Consider the following 19,883-nt stretch of genomic DNA (forward strand, 5'->3'; position numbering starts at 1 on the left):
TTTTAAGGTATACGCTGTAGAGCTGGCCCCCTATCTGACAATGATTGTTAACGCAGTGAGGGAGGGTGTGGCCCTTCCCAAGACCATGATGGAGGCGTGGGTGGCTGTAATCCCTAAGCCAGGCAAGGATGTTACGTTATGTGCATCGTATCGGCCCATCTCCATATTAAACGCTGATGTAAAAATTTTAGCTAAGGTACTGGCAAATCGGCTGGGGAAGGTGCTACCTAGCATGATACACCCGGATCAAGTAGGGTTTGTAGCCAAAAGGCAGGCGGCAGACAACATAAGGAGAACAGTGGACCTTCTCTACGCAGCCCAGATGAAGGATAGACCATTAGTATTGCTTGGACTGGATGCTGAAAAGGCATTCGATAGGGTTCACTGGGGGTACTTAGATAAGGTCTTGCACCAGTTTGGAATAGGACAATTTTACAGAATGTGGATTAGGGCCTTGTACTCAGAACCGCAAGCCTGCGTGCGTGTCAATGGAGGGAATTCCGAATTATTTCGGCTGGGTAGAGGAACTAGGCAGGGTTGCCCACTATCCCCCCTCTTGTTTGCTCTGGCAATGGAACCATGGGCGGAGGCTGTGCGAACTAATGAGAACATTGCTGGAGTGCGGGTGGGAGGGAGGGAGTATAAAGTTGCCCTGTTCGCAGACGATGTCCTTTTGACTTTAACCAAGCCATTACCTCATTGCCTAATTTAATGCAGGTGATAGAGGAATATGCGACAATATCTGGATACAAACTGAATGCTAACAAGTCCACTGGTCTGGCGGTGGGAGTCCCTCTTAGAGTGATGGACACCTTGAAGGCGTCCTTTGCCTTAAATGGGAGGCTAAAGCGCTGGGATACTTGGGAGTGCAGTTGCCTGGGAACTTATCTGAGCTATTTACCAGCAATTATCCGACACTTAAGCGAGCTGTTCAGAGGGACCTGGACAGATGGATGTCTATGGGAATGTCCTGGTTTGGGCGGATTGCTGCAGTAAAGATGAACATTTTGCCTCGACTTCTTTATCTGTTCCAGGTCCTTCCCATGAAAGTGTCCAGATCATTTTTATCAGGTCTGCAGGAGGCGATTAATCGCTTCATCTGGAATAAGAAAGACCCCGATTGCCCAGGGCCCTGCTATATAAAAGTAAGCGGATGGGAGGTTTGGGGGTACCCAACCTGGCCTGGTATTATGGGGCAGCTCAGGCAAGGGCGGCAATAGCCTGGTTTAAACGGGAGGACCATCATGTATGGGTTGACATTGAGCAAGCGTTGGTGGGCTCACGTAGTCTGGGACAGTTAATGTGGGTTGTGGGTAGGCATAGGGGGCAAGTAGATCGATTTCCGCCCACAGTGCAGGCCACTTTCCATTATTGGGATCACCTGTTTCCGGATAGGAAGCCAATGATCTCGGGTTTGGCTCCGATACTGGACAATCCTTTGTTCGAGCCAGGGATGGGGAGCGTCACTTTTCGCAGATGGGCGGAGGCCGGATTAGATTCCATGGGGCAGCTGCACATGAGAGAGAGTATGGTGCCCTTTGAAACACTGAGGGATGATTACGGGCTTAGACAGGGGGATCGATATGCATATTTGCAGCTGGTGCACTTTTTGAAGAGCTCCACATATGTGAATGTTTGCAGCGAGAAGTTCATCAGCTGGAGGAGATGTGTGTAGAGGACAAGGACATGAGGGGTATGATAACTAAACTGTATGCTTATCAAGAGAACAGAGCTAAGCAGTCCATCCTACATAGGCAGAGATGGGAGCAGGAGCTGCATTCACATTGCCAGAACCTGAGTGGGTGGCCCTGGAAAAGCAGATTTTGAAGTCATCAGTGTCAGTAGCTACGCAGGAAAACGCTATAAAGGTATTCTACCGGTGGTATTTGACCCCGGTTCGGCTAAATCACATGTTCGCCCAGGTATCAAAATACTGTTGGAGGAACTGTGGGGGGCTGGGAAACGCAGGTCATATATGGTGGCTATGCCCTAAGTCGCAGGCCTACTGGAAGGGGGTGCGTTCTCGGCTGCAGGGGTGGCTAGATCGGTCTGTGCAGTGGCATCCTTTAGTTTTCTTGCTTGGGTCTAGGCCTGCAGGGCTAACGTCCGACCAGTGGATTTTGACAAGGTGTGCCCTGCACGCCGCCCGAATAAACTTAGCGCAGAGTTGGAAATCCCCGTTAGTACCCTCGATACGAAGATGGATTACTAAAGTAAGATACATGTGTGAGATGGAAAGATTGACTGCTGTGAAACGGAAAACAGTGCATAAGTGGGATAAGATTTGGGAACCTTTCTTACAAAGGTGCTCTGGTTGAAATATGTGATGGACGAAAGATGGGGGGATAGAAGGGAATAGATGGGGGGGAGGGGAGAGGGAGGGAGGGGGGGAAGGGAGGTCTAAAAACACAAAAACTGGATAAAAATTGAAGTTAAATAAGATGCTATTTGCAGCACTGAGTTTATGGTTGTACCCTCTGGGTGTTAGAGTCATGTATATTGAATGTTCCAGAATATACGGTTTTGTAATGTGTCACACATGTACGTTAATGTTTATCAATGCTTAATAAAGACTTCTTTAAATTAAAAAAAAAAATTAACTCTTCTGTCATTGGGGCACATGGAATCACATCTTCATCTCATCTATTTTGTACAAATGGATTATTGTGTTTTGAGCATGTTTCAGGGACAAGTGGTTTTCATAAGTCAAAATAATAAAAAATATATTTTCTTTCATGCAGATCTCTCATGTGTTTAAACATATCTAAATGGGCTATAAGCCTCAATGCAGTCCATTGGTTTCCTTATATTTTGTCCTTGTGATGACTTATACTGTGCCAAAACCTTCCCCGTCCCACAGTAATACCGCCATCCTCCTCCAGCGTACTAGAGTCCTATGTTGCTGCCCACCCTGGTGGTTTGGTGGCCTCTGTGGCTGCAGGAGCAGGAAAGAATCCCACTATCCGGTGCTCTCCACTTTTCTCTTCTGTGCTGCAGGCGGCGGCGCCATGTCTTCCCCAAATGGCTGCCGAGACTTCCGCATCAGTCTTGTGAGACTACCGCCAGAAGCCTCGGCAGCCATTTTTAAAATACGGTGGGGCCATCCACAGCACAGAAAAGCGGACAGCGCCAGAGACGGAGTAGCGGTGGCGGGCAGGAAAGAGTGGGATTCTTTCCTGCCCCTGCAGCCGCAGATGCCACTACACCACCAGGGCGGGCGGCAAGGTAGTAGTATGTGGAAAGGGGATGGCGGCATTGCTGTGGCGGTAAGGGAGGGTAAGCGTGGCAGTCTCTGGCACCCCCTGAATGTTGGCGCCCCCCTGCCGTGCATACCCTGCTTAGCTCTTTCCGCCGGCCCTGCCCTCTGACACTGTTCTGGAGCAGAACTGACAGCCATGAACAGGACCAGTGCAGCCCTGCAATCTCTTTTTGTTTGTTTTTGCTGCCACTGCTGAAAAAGCAGTGGCGGTGGCAACAGCAGGGTGTTGGGTGGGAGTGGACACAGCCTGGTGCACCTCCTGCCTCCTCTGAATTTTTAGGGGTGCCAGGGCACCTGTGCTGCCCCCCATTCCGACACCTATGGTTGAACATTACCTGCAGAAAATGGTAAGAAGGCCTCTCTCTTCACAAACTGCCCCTCAGCATTCAAGAAGTGCTCTGGGTAAAACTGGTGTGGCTTTTCCCAATAGGTTTCATCCTTCAGGACTGAGGAAAGGTTAGTGACGACGACAGTCCCCTAAAATAAACAAAGTTTAGATGGTTACAAGCCCTGCGCTGAATTTTCCTTTGGATGCTGAAGCGTGCTGCAGTTTTACACAAGAGGACGAGCACCTGCAGTGACAAGCCTGAACTGAGGCATAGCAGCAGAGGCAGCGCTCCTGCCTGTATTAACCTACATCACCTATACCTAAAGCCAGGTCTAAGGCAGTGGGCCCGAGGAGAGATATATATGAATAACAATAGGAGTGCAGGGGAGGAGGAAAGAGAAGAGAAATGAGTGGAGCACTGGATATGAAAAAATGTAGTTACTGCAAAGAAAGCTTAAAAGGTAATTCTATAACTGGCCATTTATGCGCCCAAATGCACTACACTCTATAAGATGGTGCATAGGTGTGAGAGAATGTAAGCATGGGCAGACCAAGGAGGTGGCGCCACCTGTTAGTTGCACTGCATGGTGCCCTTAGGCATGCCAACTTATGCCAGCCATACACCTGGTTTAAGTGATCACGCCTAAATGTAGGCACAGTAGAGACCGACCAAATTTTGGTTTTGATTTCAGATGTGGCACCAAAATCAACCCAAAATCCAGGTTCAGATTTCGGCCAAAAGTGCCTGTGCATTTATGACAGAAACTAAAACCATAGCCCTGCGCCCACAAGCCTGTGTGTGTCCCCCCACCCCCCCTTGGCCAGCCTCCCTCGACAGAAAACCTGTTTTCCTTCCCAGGCCACCAATTAGCTCTGCTCTCCCTAGACCTACTTTCTAAAAGCTCTGGTGGTCTAATGGTCTCTTTGAGGCAGGAGTTGCTCCTGCCCCTGCTGGCTGCATTGTGAAAATGTCATCCATGACTTCCCACTGCAGCCTCAAGAGACTACTGCGGGAGGTCATGGCCACCATTTTGGAAATGGGAATGGCATGAGCAGCAATTCTAAAATGGTGCCATGGGACATCGTGTTACCATTTTCATAATGCAGCCATCAGGGACAGAAGGCCACTATATCACCAGGGATTTTAGAAGGTAGACCTGGGGAGAGCCTACGGGGGGGGGGGGGGGGGGGGGGGGGAAGGAGTTAGTGAGTGGCCTGAGAGGGGAACGGGTTTTCTGTCAGGGGAGAGGCTAGCTCGGGGGGGGGGGGGGGGGGGGGAGACACAGTTTCGGTTTTGGTTCAGGTTACAGCCAAAGCCAAACGGCAGATTTCAGTAGCAAATTCGATTTCAGCCAGAATCAAAACCACTGGTTTCAGTCAACCTCTAACGTACATCAGTGCCGACTTGCACTAGTGTTCTATAATGGAATCTTGACGCGAAGATGTCATTATAGAATTGGTGCTCAGCACATAGCATTGAGGGACTTATGTTGAAGTGCCATGTTATAACATAGTCCTGAATCTCAGTATTTAATCTGGTTTGGCAAGTAATAAAAAGCAACATAGAACTGGAGTAGAAGTAACAAAGGGACTAGGAAAGTAGCCAGGCCATCAGCTATTCTGTACTCAACAGGAATAACTCACTATAATGTCACAAGTGTACCAAATATTCTGCATCAAATGCCAAATGAAATTAAGCTGCATAGTTGGTGCAGTTCTTTTCCACTGGCCTTCACTCTAACAATGCACAAACTGGTCTTTCTCAATATGGTTCAGTCTTTGAGTGACTCGCTAGCCTTGACTTCAGTTTCATCGCTTACTATGCTGACCTTGAGAACAATCAATATTGGATCATTATTACCCAGGTATATGAGGTGATAGCAGTGGCCTTCCCAAAGTCACAGTCAACTGGCGGTACACTGAAATCGACCCATCAAGCCCTGCCTCCTGCAACCACTAACCCTCCTCACGCTTCATCATGACCACACTAGGTGACCATGAAAGGGTTCAAGGCAACTAGAAAAATCAATACATATATTTGTACTTCAATCAGTGTTTATTGGTTTCTGTGTAAGAGCCAGGTTGTTTCAGGCTTTATCTTAAATAAAATAATGGATCGTGCAAATTCAGTGAAAAATTCTTGATGTAAGTATTCCACATTTCTGGTCTTTATTATTACTGTAGAAAATAGATCTTCATGCAATAAATCTAATACAAAGAAACTGTCAAGGAATAAATATTCCCCCCCCCCCCCCTTTTTACAAAGCCGCGCTAGTGGCTGCCGGTGCGGTAATGCCGACTCAGCCCATTCAAAGTGAATGGGCTGTGACTGTGCTGTTCTAAAATTAAATAGAAGCAGTTACTGATACACAGAGTAGGATTTTCAAGGAGTAATTTTGAAAAAAACATTTACCATGCAAAATATGTTTGCCCATGAAAAATGGCTATTATAGGCCAAATACATGTGTATGCATGCTGACTAGATCACATTCCCAGGGGCACGGTTTGGGAAGAGCGGGGGTAGTGTTGTGATGTACATATATACCTTATAAAATAAATGGGTACATGCAAAGAATACACACCCACATTTATACCATCTTCAGAGTGGTGTAAATTAGAGTTGCATGGAGACAGAAATGTAACCCGTTCCCACCCATCCCCATGGGAATCTAGCCCGTCCTCTCTGCAAGTCTTGGCAGCCATTTGAAGAAACGGCAGCAGTGAAAGGATCAGCGGTAGCGAGCAGGAGAGTGGGGATCTTTCCCGCCCCTGAGGCCAACAGGATGTACTGAGGTACGTTCAGGGAGAGCACCCAGGGATGAAGACGAGGCGAGGTAAGGCTCCACTCGCCTACACCAGCGGGAACCCTGCAGGACCTTGGCCCATCCCTGCAGGATTTCCGAGGACCTGGGTTCATTCCCGCGAGAAACCTGTGGCCCTGGAGAGGATCCCCACAGGATCCCTGCGGCAGCCAAGAGATTCCACCTAACCCCGTTCCTGTGCAGCTCTCTAATGTACATTTCTGTAGAAGATTTGCGTACTACTGAGAACCTATTTTATAAAGGTATATAGGTTGGCAAAGCACAACCTTTCAACACAAAGCTTGCTAGGTGAATCTATACCAACTGGACATTAAACCACTTCGATTGTAACAAGAAAAGTGGTACATCAAATCCCATCCCCCATCTCAATGACATATATTACAGAACTAATTTTATAAAATGTTTTTGTACATATAGGACTAGATTCTGTAAATGGTGGCCAGATTTGGGCGCCGAAAATAATGGGTGCAGAGCACTATTCTACAAATGGCTCTCTGACTTGTAAATCCTCATGTGTATATTAGGCGCAGATTCCCTGAGTTCTATAGTATTGCGCAGGGCCGCCAAGAGACTGGGCCAGGCCCCGCCCCCGCAACCCCCCCCCAAGGTCACCACCGCTGCTCCCCCCTCCACACCCCCCAAGGTCGCCGCCGTCGCTCCCCCCCTTTGTCCGCCACCGGGCCAGGCCCCCTGCATTGAAATCACAGCGCCTTTCACCTCTGTGAAAGCGCTGCAGGCAGCAGGGCAGCAGATCGCCTCCCTTCGACCCTCCTTCCCTCCTTGTGTCCCGCCCTCATGGAAGTTACGTCAGACGAGGGCAGGACACAGGGAGGGAAGGAGGCCCGAAGGGAGGCGATCTGCTGCCCTGCTGCCTGCAGTGCTTTCACACGGAGGTGAGAGGCACTGTGATTTCAATGCAGGGGGCCCGGCCCGGTGGCAGACGGTCGACGATGGAAGGCGGGTGGGACTGTGGCGCCGGGCCCCCCTTGGAGGCCCGAGCCCAGGGAATTGTGTGTCCCCTGCCCCCCCTCTCGGCGGGTATGGTATTGCGCACATCATTAGTGAACACCCCTGACTCGCCCATGGCCACATTTCCTTTTCAGTTACATGCTAAAAGATTTGCACGTGCATCTTTAGAGAACAGAACATAGCACAATTCGTGCACAAATGCAAATGGCTGCCAATTAATGCCAATAATTGATAGTTAGTGCCCAATTACTGATGCCAATTGACTTTTTCCTCAATTAAATTGTGCACGCTAAGGGGGAGATTCTATATATGGCACTGAAATCAGTGCCAACTAAGCATATTCTATAATCGGTGTCTAGATTTAGGCACCAATTATAAAATATGCTTAGTTGATATTTCAGCACCTAAATCTGTGTGCATTCATTTACAATTTAAAAAAAAGTGGCATAAATTCCAGCGCATAAATTTAGGCGCACTGGGCCATATTCTATAACTAGGCATGTATATTTTGGAACACCCATAAAACACCCATTTCCCCGCCCACAGCCATGCCCTTTTTTGCCTACGCACATTAGAAGTTTGGTGCACATCATTACAGAATACACTTGTGTGCCTAAATTCTAATCAGTGTCAATTAGTGATCCTTATTGCTTGTTAAATACTGTTATCAGCGCTCATTAGCTTGTTAAAAGTTACATGCATTGATATTGGTGCAGATCTCTAGGTCCCCCTCTCCATGAACTCTTTCCCTGTCCCCACCAGGTCTCCGTAAGCGCTGTTCCTGTCCCCACAAGCACTTTCTGATCCCAGTGGCATAGTCAGACCTGACTTTTTGGGTGGGCCCAGAGCTAATATGGGTGGGCATTATGTATATAGGTATGAGTAGTGTATCTCGGGATACTACAAAATAATGCCTTAGAATGCGGCCCAACAGCTGCCCTGCATCAACATAAACAACATACATACATAAAAAAACAATATTTGTAAATATAGTTACATTATACCATATCAAACTTGACCAGACATAAGTCTACTATAATAGCAAACATCTCAATGAACATGACAGGATCCTGCATTATAATTACAGCGGACATATAACAATGTATTCAAATTCTGGTAGCACCTCAATAATAGCAATAAAATCCCATCACTGCCGGGTATTTTGTGAAGTAACACTAAATCCTGCAGAGCCTATATTGCAAACCATAACACCAGTTCCAATAACAGTACCTTTAAAAAGGCAGCAGTGAATATACACAACAGCAGTACACATCCCATTGGAAAAGCCAGACAAGTCAGACTCATAGATCCCTATACAAACCACATGCCAGCAGAAACTCTCACCTGCTCAGTTACACGCAGACCACAGACCAACCCTCATCAATTACAGAACCAAAAATTTATTGAGTTAATTTCTAAGCCACACTATCGCTGCAATTCTAAGCAGATCACAATTCAATACACATAATTTTAAAACATATTACAAAAACATAAAGACCTTCCCTTCCCTACCCCCCTCCCATTCATCCCAGCAGCCCCTGGCATCAGCTTTTCCCTTCCCTACGCCCTTCCCTTCTCCCCCCCCCCAATCCATCCCAGTTGCCTGGCATCAGCTTTTCACTTCCCTACTCCCAATCCGTTCCCATAGCTCAGCATCAGCCCTTCCCTTCTCTACCTTACCCCCACCCATCCATCACTGTAGTCCAGTATCTTCCCTTCCCCACCATCCATCCCATAGCTAAGCATAAGCCTTATCCTACCACCCTACCCCTCCCTGTAGCCTAGCTCAGCCCTGTCCTAATCCCTACCCACCCACCCCCCATGGCATTAAATATTAAATCCCCATTCCCGTGCAGTTCTCTAACACACACACACAAAATGCCTGGAAGCAGATGCAAATGTTAGCTATGCCAAATTATGAATTACAAACCTAACACCTCAAAAGTAAACAGTGCCTGTTAAAAAATATCTTTCACGTCTAGATGCATATAAACCCTCACACCAGCAAGTCTGTGCTCTTAAAAAGTTGGAATCTGTTAAACTAACATCTTAATCAGCTTAACAAAAAGATACCATTGTCCATATTTTTTAGAACATTTTGGGGGTCTTTCAACAAGCTGTACTAGCATTTTTTTAGCTCATGTTAAAAATCAGCTGGTGCTAAACGTCGAGATGCCCATTATATTCCTATGGGCATCTTAGCTTATAGCGTGAGCTAAAAACGCTAGTGCACCTTACAAAAAGGCTCCCTTTAATTACTAGTAACTGCAAAATCCCTTGAATCCTGACAGTCTCACTGGCAGTAATGGCTTTGAATCTGATAAGCAACTACTGAGATTAAGACAGCTCACTGGTGATTCAAATAAATTAAACAATTTCACTGATCAATGCCCATTCACAGTTAACGTAAAATAATGCAATGTGAAAGCATGAATAAGAAGCTTACATGTTCCTACCCATTCATGAGGTAAAAAGCTCAAATAAATTTGATTAATTCTTTTCTTGACTAGCTTTAATAAGTTACAAACTTTAAAAGCGGTAAGTGTGAGATACACTTCCTTCATGCGTTCCCTTTTATAAGCAGAAGTACATACCAAGAATGTCGATACTGAGATAGCTGGATATACTCTATTTCTACTCCCTACAAGACAACTACACCACACAGTGGCCTGAGCATTGTCTGTCACTAATAGCAAGGCAGAAATCCACAATTTCAGAAGGAAATTGATCTATGTAAGGTTTAGAAAGGAAAGCAGGGGGGCACTGCAGGGCCTGCTTCTAAAGAAAGGAGAAAAAAAGCCTGATATACCTACTACTACTACTTAACATTTCTAAAGCGCTACTAGGGTTACGCAGCGCTGTACAATTTAACATAGAGGGACGGTCCCTGCTCAAGGAGCTTACAATCTAAGAGACAAGTGAACGGACAGTCCGATAGGGACGGTCAAATTGGGGCAGTCTGGGTTTAGTGAACGGAAGAGTTAGGTGCCGAATGCAGCATTGAAGAGGTGGGTTTTAAGCAAAGACTTGAAGATGGGCAGGGAGGGGGCTTGGCGTAAGGGCTCAGGAAGGTTGTTCCAAGCATAGGGTGAGGCGAGGCAGAATGAGCGGAGCCTAGAGTTGGTGGTGTTGGAGAAGGGTACAGAGAGGAGGGATTTGTCCTGTGAACGGAGGTTATGGGGGGAACATAGGGGGAGATGAGGGAGAAGAGGTAGTGAGGGGTAGCAGACTGAATGCATTTGTAGGTAAGAAGGAGAAGCTTGAATTGAATGCGGTATCTGATTGGAAGCCAGTGAAGTGACCTGAGGAGAGGGGTGATATGAGTAAATCGGTTTTGGCGGAATATGAGACGTGCCGCAGAGTTCTGGACAGATTGAAGGGGGGATAGATGGCTAAGTGGGAGGCCAGTGAGGAGTAAGTTACAGTAGTCAAGGCGAGAGGTAATGAGAGCATGGACGAGAGTTCGGGTGGTGTGTTCAGAGAGGAAAGGGCTAATTTTGCTGATGTTAAAGAGGAAGAAGCGGCAGGTCTTGGCCGTCTGCTGGATATGCGCAGAGAAGGAGAGGGAGGAGTCAAAGATGACTCTGAGGTTGCGGGCAGATGAGACGGGGAGGATGAGGGTGTTATCAACTGAGATAGAAAGTGGAGGAAGAGGAGACGTGGGTTTTGGTGGAAAGACGATGAGCTCGATCTTGGACATGTTCAGTTTCAGGTGGCGGTTGGACATCCAGGCAGCAATGTCGGATAAGCAGGCTGATACCTTTGCCTGGATCTCTGCGGTGATGTCTGGTGTGGACAGATATAGCTGGGTGTCATCAGCATAGAGATGATACTGGAAACCATGAGATGAGATGAGATCAGGGCGCCCAGGGAAGAGGTGTAGATTGAGAAGAGAAGGGGTCCAAGGACCAATCCCTGGGGAACACCAACAGATAGGGGGATAGGGGTGGAGGAAGATCCATGAGAGTGAATTCTGAAGGTGCGGTGGGAGAGATAGGAGGAGAACCAGGAGAGGACAGAGCCCTGGAACCCAAATGAGGACAGTGTGGCAAGAAGTAAGTCATGATTCACAGTGTCAAAAGCGGCGGATAGATCAAGGAGGATGAGGATGGAGTAGTGGCCTCTGGATTTGGCAAGGAACAGGTCATTACAGACTTTAGAGAGTGCTGTTTCTGTTGAGTGAAGAGGGCAGAAACTGGATTGAAGTGGATCGAGGATGGTATGAGAGGAGAGAAAATCAAGGCAACGGCTGTGAACGGCACGCTCAAGTATTTTGGAGAGGAAGGCTAGGAGAGAGATGGGGCGGTAATTGGAGGGACAGGTAGGATCAAGTGATGGTTTTTTGAGGAGAGGTGTGACTACGGCATGCTTGAAGGTGTCAGGGACAGTTGCAGTGGAGAGAGAGAGGTTGAGGATATGACAGATGGAGGGGGTGACAGTATGAGGGATGATGTTAAGTAAGTTGGTGGGGATGGGATCAGAGGAGCAGGTGGTGGATTTCGATGAGGAAAGAAGGTGAGCGGTTTCCTCCTTGGTGATGACAGGAAAGGAGGAGAAAGAGGCCTGGGTTGGTTGGGTGAGGGAGAGGGTTGCAGGGTGAAGAAGAGATGGCTTGGTAGTGAACTCAAGGTTGATCTTTTGCACCTTGTAGCGGAAGTAATCAGCCAGTGATTGAGGAGAGAGCGAGGGTGGGGTGGGAGTGGAGGGCACTTTGAGGAGGGAGTTAAGGGTGGAGAAGAGACGACGGGGGTTGGAGCTGAGAGAATTGGTCAATTGGGTGTAGTAGTCCTGTTTGGCAAGGAAAAGGGAGGAGTGGAAGGAGGATAACATGAATTTGTAGTGAAGGAAATCTGAATGGGTACGGGATTTCCTCCAGAGGCGCTCCGCAGATCGTGTGCAGGAGCGAAGGTGACGGATGCAAGGGGTCAGCCAGGGCTGGGGATTAGTATGCTTTGTGGGACGGGAGGTGGAAGGTGCGAGGGTGTCCAGAGCAGAGGAGAGAGTGGCACTGTAAGCGGAGACAGCCTTGTCGACAGACTCGGAGGACATGATGGAGGGGAGGAGATTAGAAATATTAGAGGATAGGGTGGGAGGGTCGATAGCCTGGAGATTCCTGGAGGTAGTGGTTAAAGTTGGACGGGGTTGAGGTGGGGGGTGAAGAAGTGTGAAGGTGATTAGGTGATGATCGGAGAGAGGAAGAGTTGAAACATGGAAATTGGAGGGAGAGCTGGAAGAGGAGAGGACGAGGTCAAGACAATGGCCGTCTCGATGAGTAGGGGTGGTGGAGCAAAGCTGGAGGTTGAAGGAGGATGTTAGAGTGAGGAACTGAGAAGTGTGAGGGTTGGACTGGTCATCAACGTCTATGTTAAAATCTCTGAGAATAAGGGACGGAGATGAGGGTTCAAGAAAGACGGAAAGCCAGGCATCGAAGTCGGTGAGGAAGGAAGAGAGGGTTTATTAGGGGGGCGGTAAATGACAGCCACTCTGAGTGGTAATGGGTGGAATAGCCGGATGGAGTGAGCTGCAAAGGATGAGAAGCAGTGAGACTGCGGTAGGAGGAGAGGTTGGAAACTACAGGAGGGCGAGAGAAGTAGCCCGACGCCTCCACCGCGGCCAGCTGTGTGGGGAGTGTGGGAGAAGAGATAACCTCCATGACAAAGGGCCGCGACTGAGGCAGAGTCGTCAGGGGAGAGCCAGGTTTCAGTTAGGGCGAGCAGTTGAAGGGAATGAGAGATGAAGAGATCGTGGGTGAAGGGCAGTTTGTTGCAGACCGAGTGGGCATTCCACAAGGCACATGAGAAGGGGAGGGAAGGGGGGGGGGGGAGGAGGGGAATAGAAACGAGATTGGAGACATCACGGAATCGTTTGCATGGATAGGAGGAGGACAGGTTAGGGGGGCCTGGATTAGGATTAATGTCTCCCGCAGATAGCAGGAGGAGGAGCAAGAGAGTGCGGAGGAGGGTGGGGGAGGTCGGGCGACGAAGGCGACGAAAACGGGGTGCACTGAGGAGGAATGGTGATGGGTTAATGGTAGGAAGGAGGTGTTGAAGGTTAAGAGCGAGGAAGGAGGAGGGGGCCAAGAGAGATGGTGAGGTGGTGAGGGATGCCGTAGTGATCAGGACGGGAGGGAACACGGGTGGGCAATGAGTTCCAGTGGTAGACAGCGGTAAGGGGAGGGGAAAAAGATTAGGAAGGGACAGGGCAAGGAAGAGGATGTGGACAGGGGCCATAAGTAGTGATTGTGGTGTAACAGGTGTATGTGTAGTGATAGAGGTGAGAGCAGATAGATAGAGCAGATAGCTGGACTGGAGGCTTGGAATTGAAGGGATTGATGGAGAGCAGGTAAGTCAATTACTGACAAGTTAGTAGCAGGCACTTGCAGGCGGGCTGGAGCATGCTGGTGCAGATGGACAGGAACGAAGTCAATGGCTGGCAAGTTAGCAGGTAGGCAAGTAAGTCAGTAGCTGAACAGCTAGCAGGCGGGCTGGAATATGCTGGTGCAGATGGACAGGAACGAGCAGGGAGAAACTGGAGAGCAGGTAAGTCAATGGCTGACAAGTTAGCAAGTTAGCAGGCAGGCAAGTAAGTCAACGGTTGACAAACTAGCAGGTGGGCTGGAACAAGCTGGTGCAGATGGACAGGAACGAGCAGGGAGAAGCTGGAGCAAGCAGGTGCAGATGGACAGGAACGAGGAGGGAGAAGCTGGAGCAAGCAGGCTGGGGCAGATGGACTGGAGCAAGCAATGAGAAGCAGGTTAGGCGGACTGGAACATGCTGGAGCAGATGTACTGGAGCAAGCAGGCTGGAGCAGATGGACTGGAACAAGCAGGCTGAAGCAGATGGACTGGAACACTGGAGCAAGCGGGGGAAGCTGGATCGGCGGACTGGAACACGCCAGGATCGGGCGGACTGGAACAAGCAGGCTGGAGCAGGTGGGCTGGAACAAGCAGGGGGAAGCTGCTTCAGGCGGACTGGCACACGCTGGAGCAGATGTACTGGAGGAGGTGTACTGGAGCAAGCAGGCTGGAGCAGAAGGACTGGAACAAGCAGGGAGAAGCTGGACCAGGAGGAATGGAGCAGGCAGGGGAAGCTGGATCGTTCATGCGTTGTATATGTGTAGTGCCTTTATCCTGGAGAAGTTCAGAATATCTCTCGGTGGGGCCCGAACATTACTTATCTTGAACTGAGGGGCTCTTTCCACCTGGTTATAAATCCTTATTGTTGCCCCTCATGGCACTGTTTTTCCAACAAGCTCCGCATAACCAGGGCAGCTGGTGGGAAGAGTGGCAAAATTGTGTCTCTCCCAATCCTTCTTCTCATTCAACAATTAAGCACGACAGGTGGATGCAGCAGCTCATAGGTTTGCTTGCTTTGATTTGGGTGAACGGGGATGACGGCCGAGCGGAGGAGAAGGAAAGGACGTTCAATCTAATTGGGTTCAGCGTTGTGACGTCATCCCGTCGCCTGTTGTCTAAGCTCTTTGATTGGAACACTAGAATGAGGCTTGAGACAGCCTGAACGGTTGAATAGTGAATATCGCCCAAAATACCTTACAAATACAACAAAGTAGCCTAAAAAAAAAGCGCAGCCCGCCAAAATTAAAACTTTCCCGCCACCACCAGTCTTGCAAAAGTAGCCCAATTATGGGCAACAAACAATGCCTGTGTCACACCCCTCCCACTGGAGGACCAGTCCCGGATAAGCCCTGAGCATCACGAGGAGAGATCTCATTCCTAAACGAATTACCAATTTGAGCAGCAGCAAATGGTAGTTTTTCTTGGTTGAATTCCAAGAGGCGCTTGGCTTGAAATTGAGGAAGATTCCCTGTGCCGTCTCTGGCCGCAGGTAAACTCCGCGAGACTGTGTTTAGCGCGAGATTACCTGAGGCCCGGCATCGCTCACTGGCTGAGGAGGAGGAGCTGCCAGTGAGTGCTGATGAGAAAAGGATGTGGGAGGTGGCTGAGCAGGCCGCCACCGTCAGGGAAGAAATTAAGGCTGTGGCAATATGGCTGCTCAGCGCTGCTGTAAAACTGGGTGAGCCTGAGCTGAGATTGGCCCACCTGTAGCTACGCCCCTGTCTGATCCCATATACACAAGCCTTTAACAGTTATGGTTTTATATTTAAATCATTTTATTAAAGTATAAAAAGAAGCAATATTCTGCACAAATGTCATTTTATAAATCACAAACAATATAGAACAAGAATTTTTTTAAAAACCCCGACTTCTCTCCCTCCTCACAAATATCCCTGCTGCTATCGAAAAAACTGAAGAAGCCAAATTACTGCAGAATGCTACATAGAAAATTCATACTAGTAGAACACCTCAGTCACACACACAAAATACAAATACCAAATACATAATAGCTGACCAAAAATGATAAACATGTATTAAACCAAAACCCCAAGAAGCCGCACCAAAGAAATAGAAAGATATGTTTTTTTCTCCTATACCATGCAAAATATAAAGATCACACATGCCAGAGATGGTGTTAGAGGAGTGCAACTAGGACAACTGGCCCCTGGCCAGAGACAGCCCTAAGCCTGCTGGAAGCTGAAAAAGGCACAGCCTGGTAATAGGGCCCCAGCCATGTCTAACATCAGCTCTGGCGGGATACACATTTCACATCTGATATATTCTCATCACAAAATAGAAAATAAAATTATTTTTTTCTACCTTTTGTTGTCTGGTCATTCTATTTTTCAAATCATGTTGGTCCCAAGTTCTGGTTTTTGTTTCCGTCTGCCTTCTCTTAACTCATTCGCCAGGGTCTCCTGCTCATATAATATTTCTTCTTTCTCCATTCTCACCATCCATCTGTGTACTTATCTTTCCCCATGTTCAGCATCTCTCTTCTCTGTGTCCCCTATACTTCCCTGTCCAGCATCATCCCACATTCATCATCACCATTCTATGTTTTATGCCCCTCATGTCCAGGACCTTCCTTCTGTGTTCCTATTTTGATGCAGAATTTTTCAAAGAATAATAATTGTACCATTTCAAATGTATCTTTAATCTTTTTATTGATTTGGCAAACTGGGAATTTTAGGGCAAGTGCGTGAAAGAAAACATCTACTTGGAGGTATAATTGTAGCACACAGGAAGTGGTCCTATTTGTCCTATGTAATTCTAATGACACCATACCTTTGGGATGAAGAAGCCCAGGATTTCGGTATCTCGATATGCCATGTGAGGCAGTCCTATGGGAACGATATCTCCACAACGTTGACTTTCATGGATGACAGCATTGGTGAAAGGCATGTTCACCTGATCACCCAGTACAGGTTTCCTCTCTCTGCCAATCATTTGGTCAATTTCTTCATGGACTTTGCCTAGAAATACAGAAAAACTTTATGCTGTTTCTGCTGGGTAATAACCTGTGATAAATACATATATATATATATATATATTGTGTGTGTGTGTTTATCCTACAAATAAGCAGTGGATTTTCCCATCCATCTTAATAATGGCTTATGGACTTTTCCTTTATGAAATTATCCAAGCCTTTTCTAAACTTTGCTAAGCTAACTGCTTTTACTACATTCTCTGGCAACGAATTCAGAGTTTAATTACACGTTGAGTGAAGAAATATTTCCTCTGGTTTGTTTTAAATTTACTACTTAGTATCTTCATTGCGTGCCCCCTGGTCCTAGTACTTTTGGAAACAGTAAATAAGTGATTACCTCTACCCATCCCACTCCACTCAGTATTTTAAATACCTCTATCATATCTCCCCCTCAGCCATCTCTTCTCCGAGCTGAAGAGCACTAGCCACTTTAGCCTTTCCTCTTAGGGAAGTTGTCCCAACCCCTTTATCATTTTTGTCACCCTTTCTTTACCTTTTGTAATTGCACTATATATGTTTTTGAAATGCGGTGACCAGAATTGCACATAGTATTCGAGGTGCAATCACACCATGGAGTGATACAAAGGCATTATAACATTTTCAGTTTTGCTTTCCATGCCTTTCCTAATAATTCCTAACACCCTATTTGCTTTCTTAGCCGTTGCCGCACTCTGAGCAGAAGTTTTCAACATATCATTAACGATGACACCTAGATCCTTTTCCTGGGCGGTGATTCCTAATGTGGAACCTTGCATCATGTAACTATTGTAAGCCCCACCCCCAGGAGCCAACCACACCTTACCTTTACTTTATTCTTTGTAGTCAATGACCTTTACCTCAGGTGTGGCTATCTTCTGGAGGACAGTCTCACATAAATTATAGGGAAATTAAGGAAGGAGAATGGGTTAAGGAATGAGGAAAGTTCAGGGAAGGAAAGGGGTAAATTTTACTTTTCTTAAGTTACACAAAAAGTTCTTTAAAAAAATAAAACTTTGAAACACCAAGTTATAAGCAAATGTTTTTATATTTTTCTTATAGTACCCTGACTGAATACAGTTTACAAAACTGTATGGCAAAAAAGAGAACGCATGTACAAACAGATAAAAACTTGATCAGATAAGTAATGTTTTTACACTAACACCTTTTTAATCAAAAATTTTTATGTTATCAACCCACTGTCTAAACTAGAAATGATTCTTTGTGTCACCTTTTTGTCTTCCAGAATTAATTACTTCAGGAACTTAGTTTATCCGGTATTATTTTGTATTTGTTATTCCATACATTTAAATATCTGTCTGTCACCTCAGTTTCTTCTTTTGGGTCTTTCTTGTTATTCTTCATTTTTTCTCCTTTCTTTAGTTGGAGCTCAGGAACCCTACTGCCTGACTTTAAGAAATCAACAAGGCAATACTAGAACTATCATAAGACATTTTTATTATGTCCCTATGCTAAGAAAACAAACAGCTAATTCAAGAGTCCCTTCTGACCCTCCCCACAAATGTATCCTCTTATAACAGTCATGTACTCACAGGGCACCAGCTACAGACTACCAGCTCAGAGCAGGCTTTTGTTATATACCTTTTCATGTGAAAGTCAAAGTGATAATTTATTTATGCTCTCTGCCACTTTATGCATCAATTTATTTTAAACAGGAGCATAATAGAAGCAAAATCTCCAATATCATACACTACCAACTTTTACTGAGTTCTCAATGATAGTGTAAACAACTCTTGATGCTAAAGTCAGAACAGTTTTTTTTTAAGTTATAGCACCTGCCAGCTCTCTACTTTCCCAGCCAGGGCTGTCTATTATGTAGTATGAAAGTAAAACATTTCTACATTCCAGTTCTCTATTACTAAAGATGTTACATTTAAATTTAAATGCACATGTATCCAGAACAGTATTATACAGCATTACTGCTGCTGCTTTTTATAATCAATGACTATTCTTTTTCTGTACTTTAAAACACAGGCTTTCCTCCAATGACAAGCAGCTTTAAATACCTACACTAAAACAGCAGTGCTGGTCTCTTTTTCTTCTAGAAACAATTTGAGGGGCCCTTTTACTAAGACGCATAAGCGTCTACATGCACCCAATGCGCACCAAAATGGAGTTACCATATGGCTACCGCGTGGCTCTTGTGGTAATTTCATTTTTTACGCACATCTTGCCTGGTTACCCAATGAGACTTTACCGCTAGGTCAATAGCTGGCATTAAGGTCGCAGACCCAAACTCGATGCGCGGCAATTTTGATTTTGCTGCATGTCCATTTTCGGCAAACATTTTAAAAAGGCATTTTTTACAGGTGCGCTAAAAATGATTCTGAGTGCGCCCAAGACCCACGCCTACACTACTGCAAGCCATTTTTCAGCATACCTTAGTAAAAGGACCCCTGAATGCAGCCCTTGTTAAAATTTCCCTAAATCTCTCACGGAAATTTATCTCTGCCACCTTGGACATCAGGCTACCTAGATAGCTCTTTCCTCAAATTGGTCCCACATATAAAGAGAGTTTGCTTTCAGAAAATTCTTTACCAGATACTAAATCAATCAGTCCTTTCCCTGAAGCCAAATGTCACTACAGGCTTCATAACTTAACTACTTCAGGCACTCTTGAATGATAATCTCAGAATTCCTTTAAAATTAAGTTAAAATTCAATTCTCTCACACAGCACTCAATCATACACCCTACTTTGACAAGAAAACCCACCTTCCACAGCCGTTTAGAACTCTGCCCAGGACTCTGCCCAGAACCCTGCATGCAGCTCTGTCAAAGTTCCGGGGCACATGCTGCATTTTAAACCCCTTCAACATCCTAATACAACCATTTCAGAAACTTTCCAGCCAATGCAAATAACAAAGCAAGAGGCCCAGCACAGCCTGCTCTCTCTTCCCCCTACAGCCACCACACATGCAGTAGACCAGCGAATGTGCACCAGCGCACAGACTCTCTTCCCCCCTCACATGCAGCAGAGTGTAAACCCCCTAGTCGTGGAGCAGGTAAATTTGAATAATTGAAGAAATAAATATATGAGTGTCAGTTTTAAATAGGGTTCCCAAATAAACTCCACACAACCAAGGGATTCAGCAAGAAAAAAAAATATTAAAGGTTTTATTAAAGGGTAAAATGAATAGAGGGTAAAGTAAATAGAAACACTTGT

At 46.4% G+C, this 19,883-nt stretch overlaps 1 protein-coding gene across 2 annotated transcripts in view; it reads right to left on the bottom strand.

Annotated features, from left to right (window-relative positions):
- LOC115473043 (cytochrome P450 2D15-like) overlaps nt 1-19,883 on the bottom strand; it is a 106,000-nt gene that overhangs the window by 22,250 nt on the left and 63,867 nt on the right. For both annotated transcript variants that reach the window (XM_030207668.1, XM_030207659.1), the window contains 2 exons: nt 16,521-16,708; nt 3,595-3,736 (listed from right to left, as the gene is read on the bottom strand). In XM_030207668.1, coding sequence (XP_030063528.1) covers nt 3,595-3,736; nt 16,521-16,708 — 330 coding nt within the window. The remainder of the gene's footprint in view (nt 1-3,594; nt 3,737-16,520; nt 16,709-19,883) is intronic.

Source organism: Microcaecilia unicolor, chromosome 1 (assembly GCF_901765095.1).
Source record: "Microcaecilia unicolor chromosome 1, aMicUni1.1, whole genome shotgun sequence".
In the NCBI taxonomy this organism is placed as follows: domain Eukaryota; kingdom Metazoa; phylum Chordata; class Amphibia; order Gymnophiona; family Siphonopidae; genus Microcaecilia; species Microcaecilia unicolor.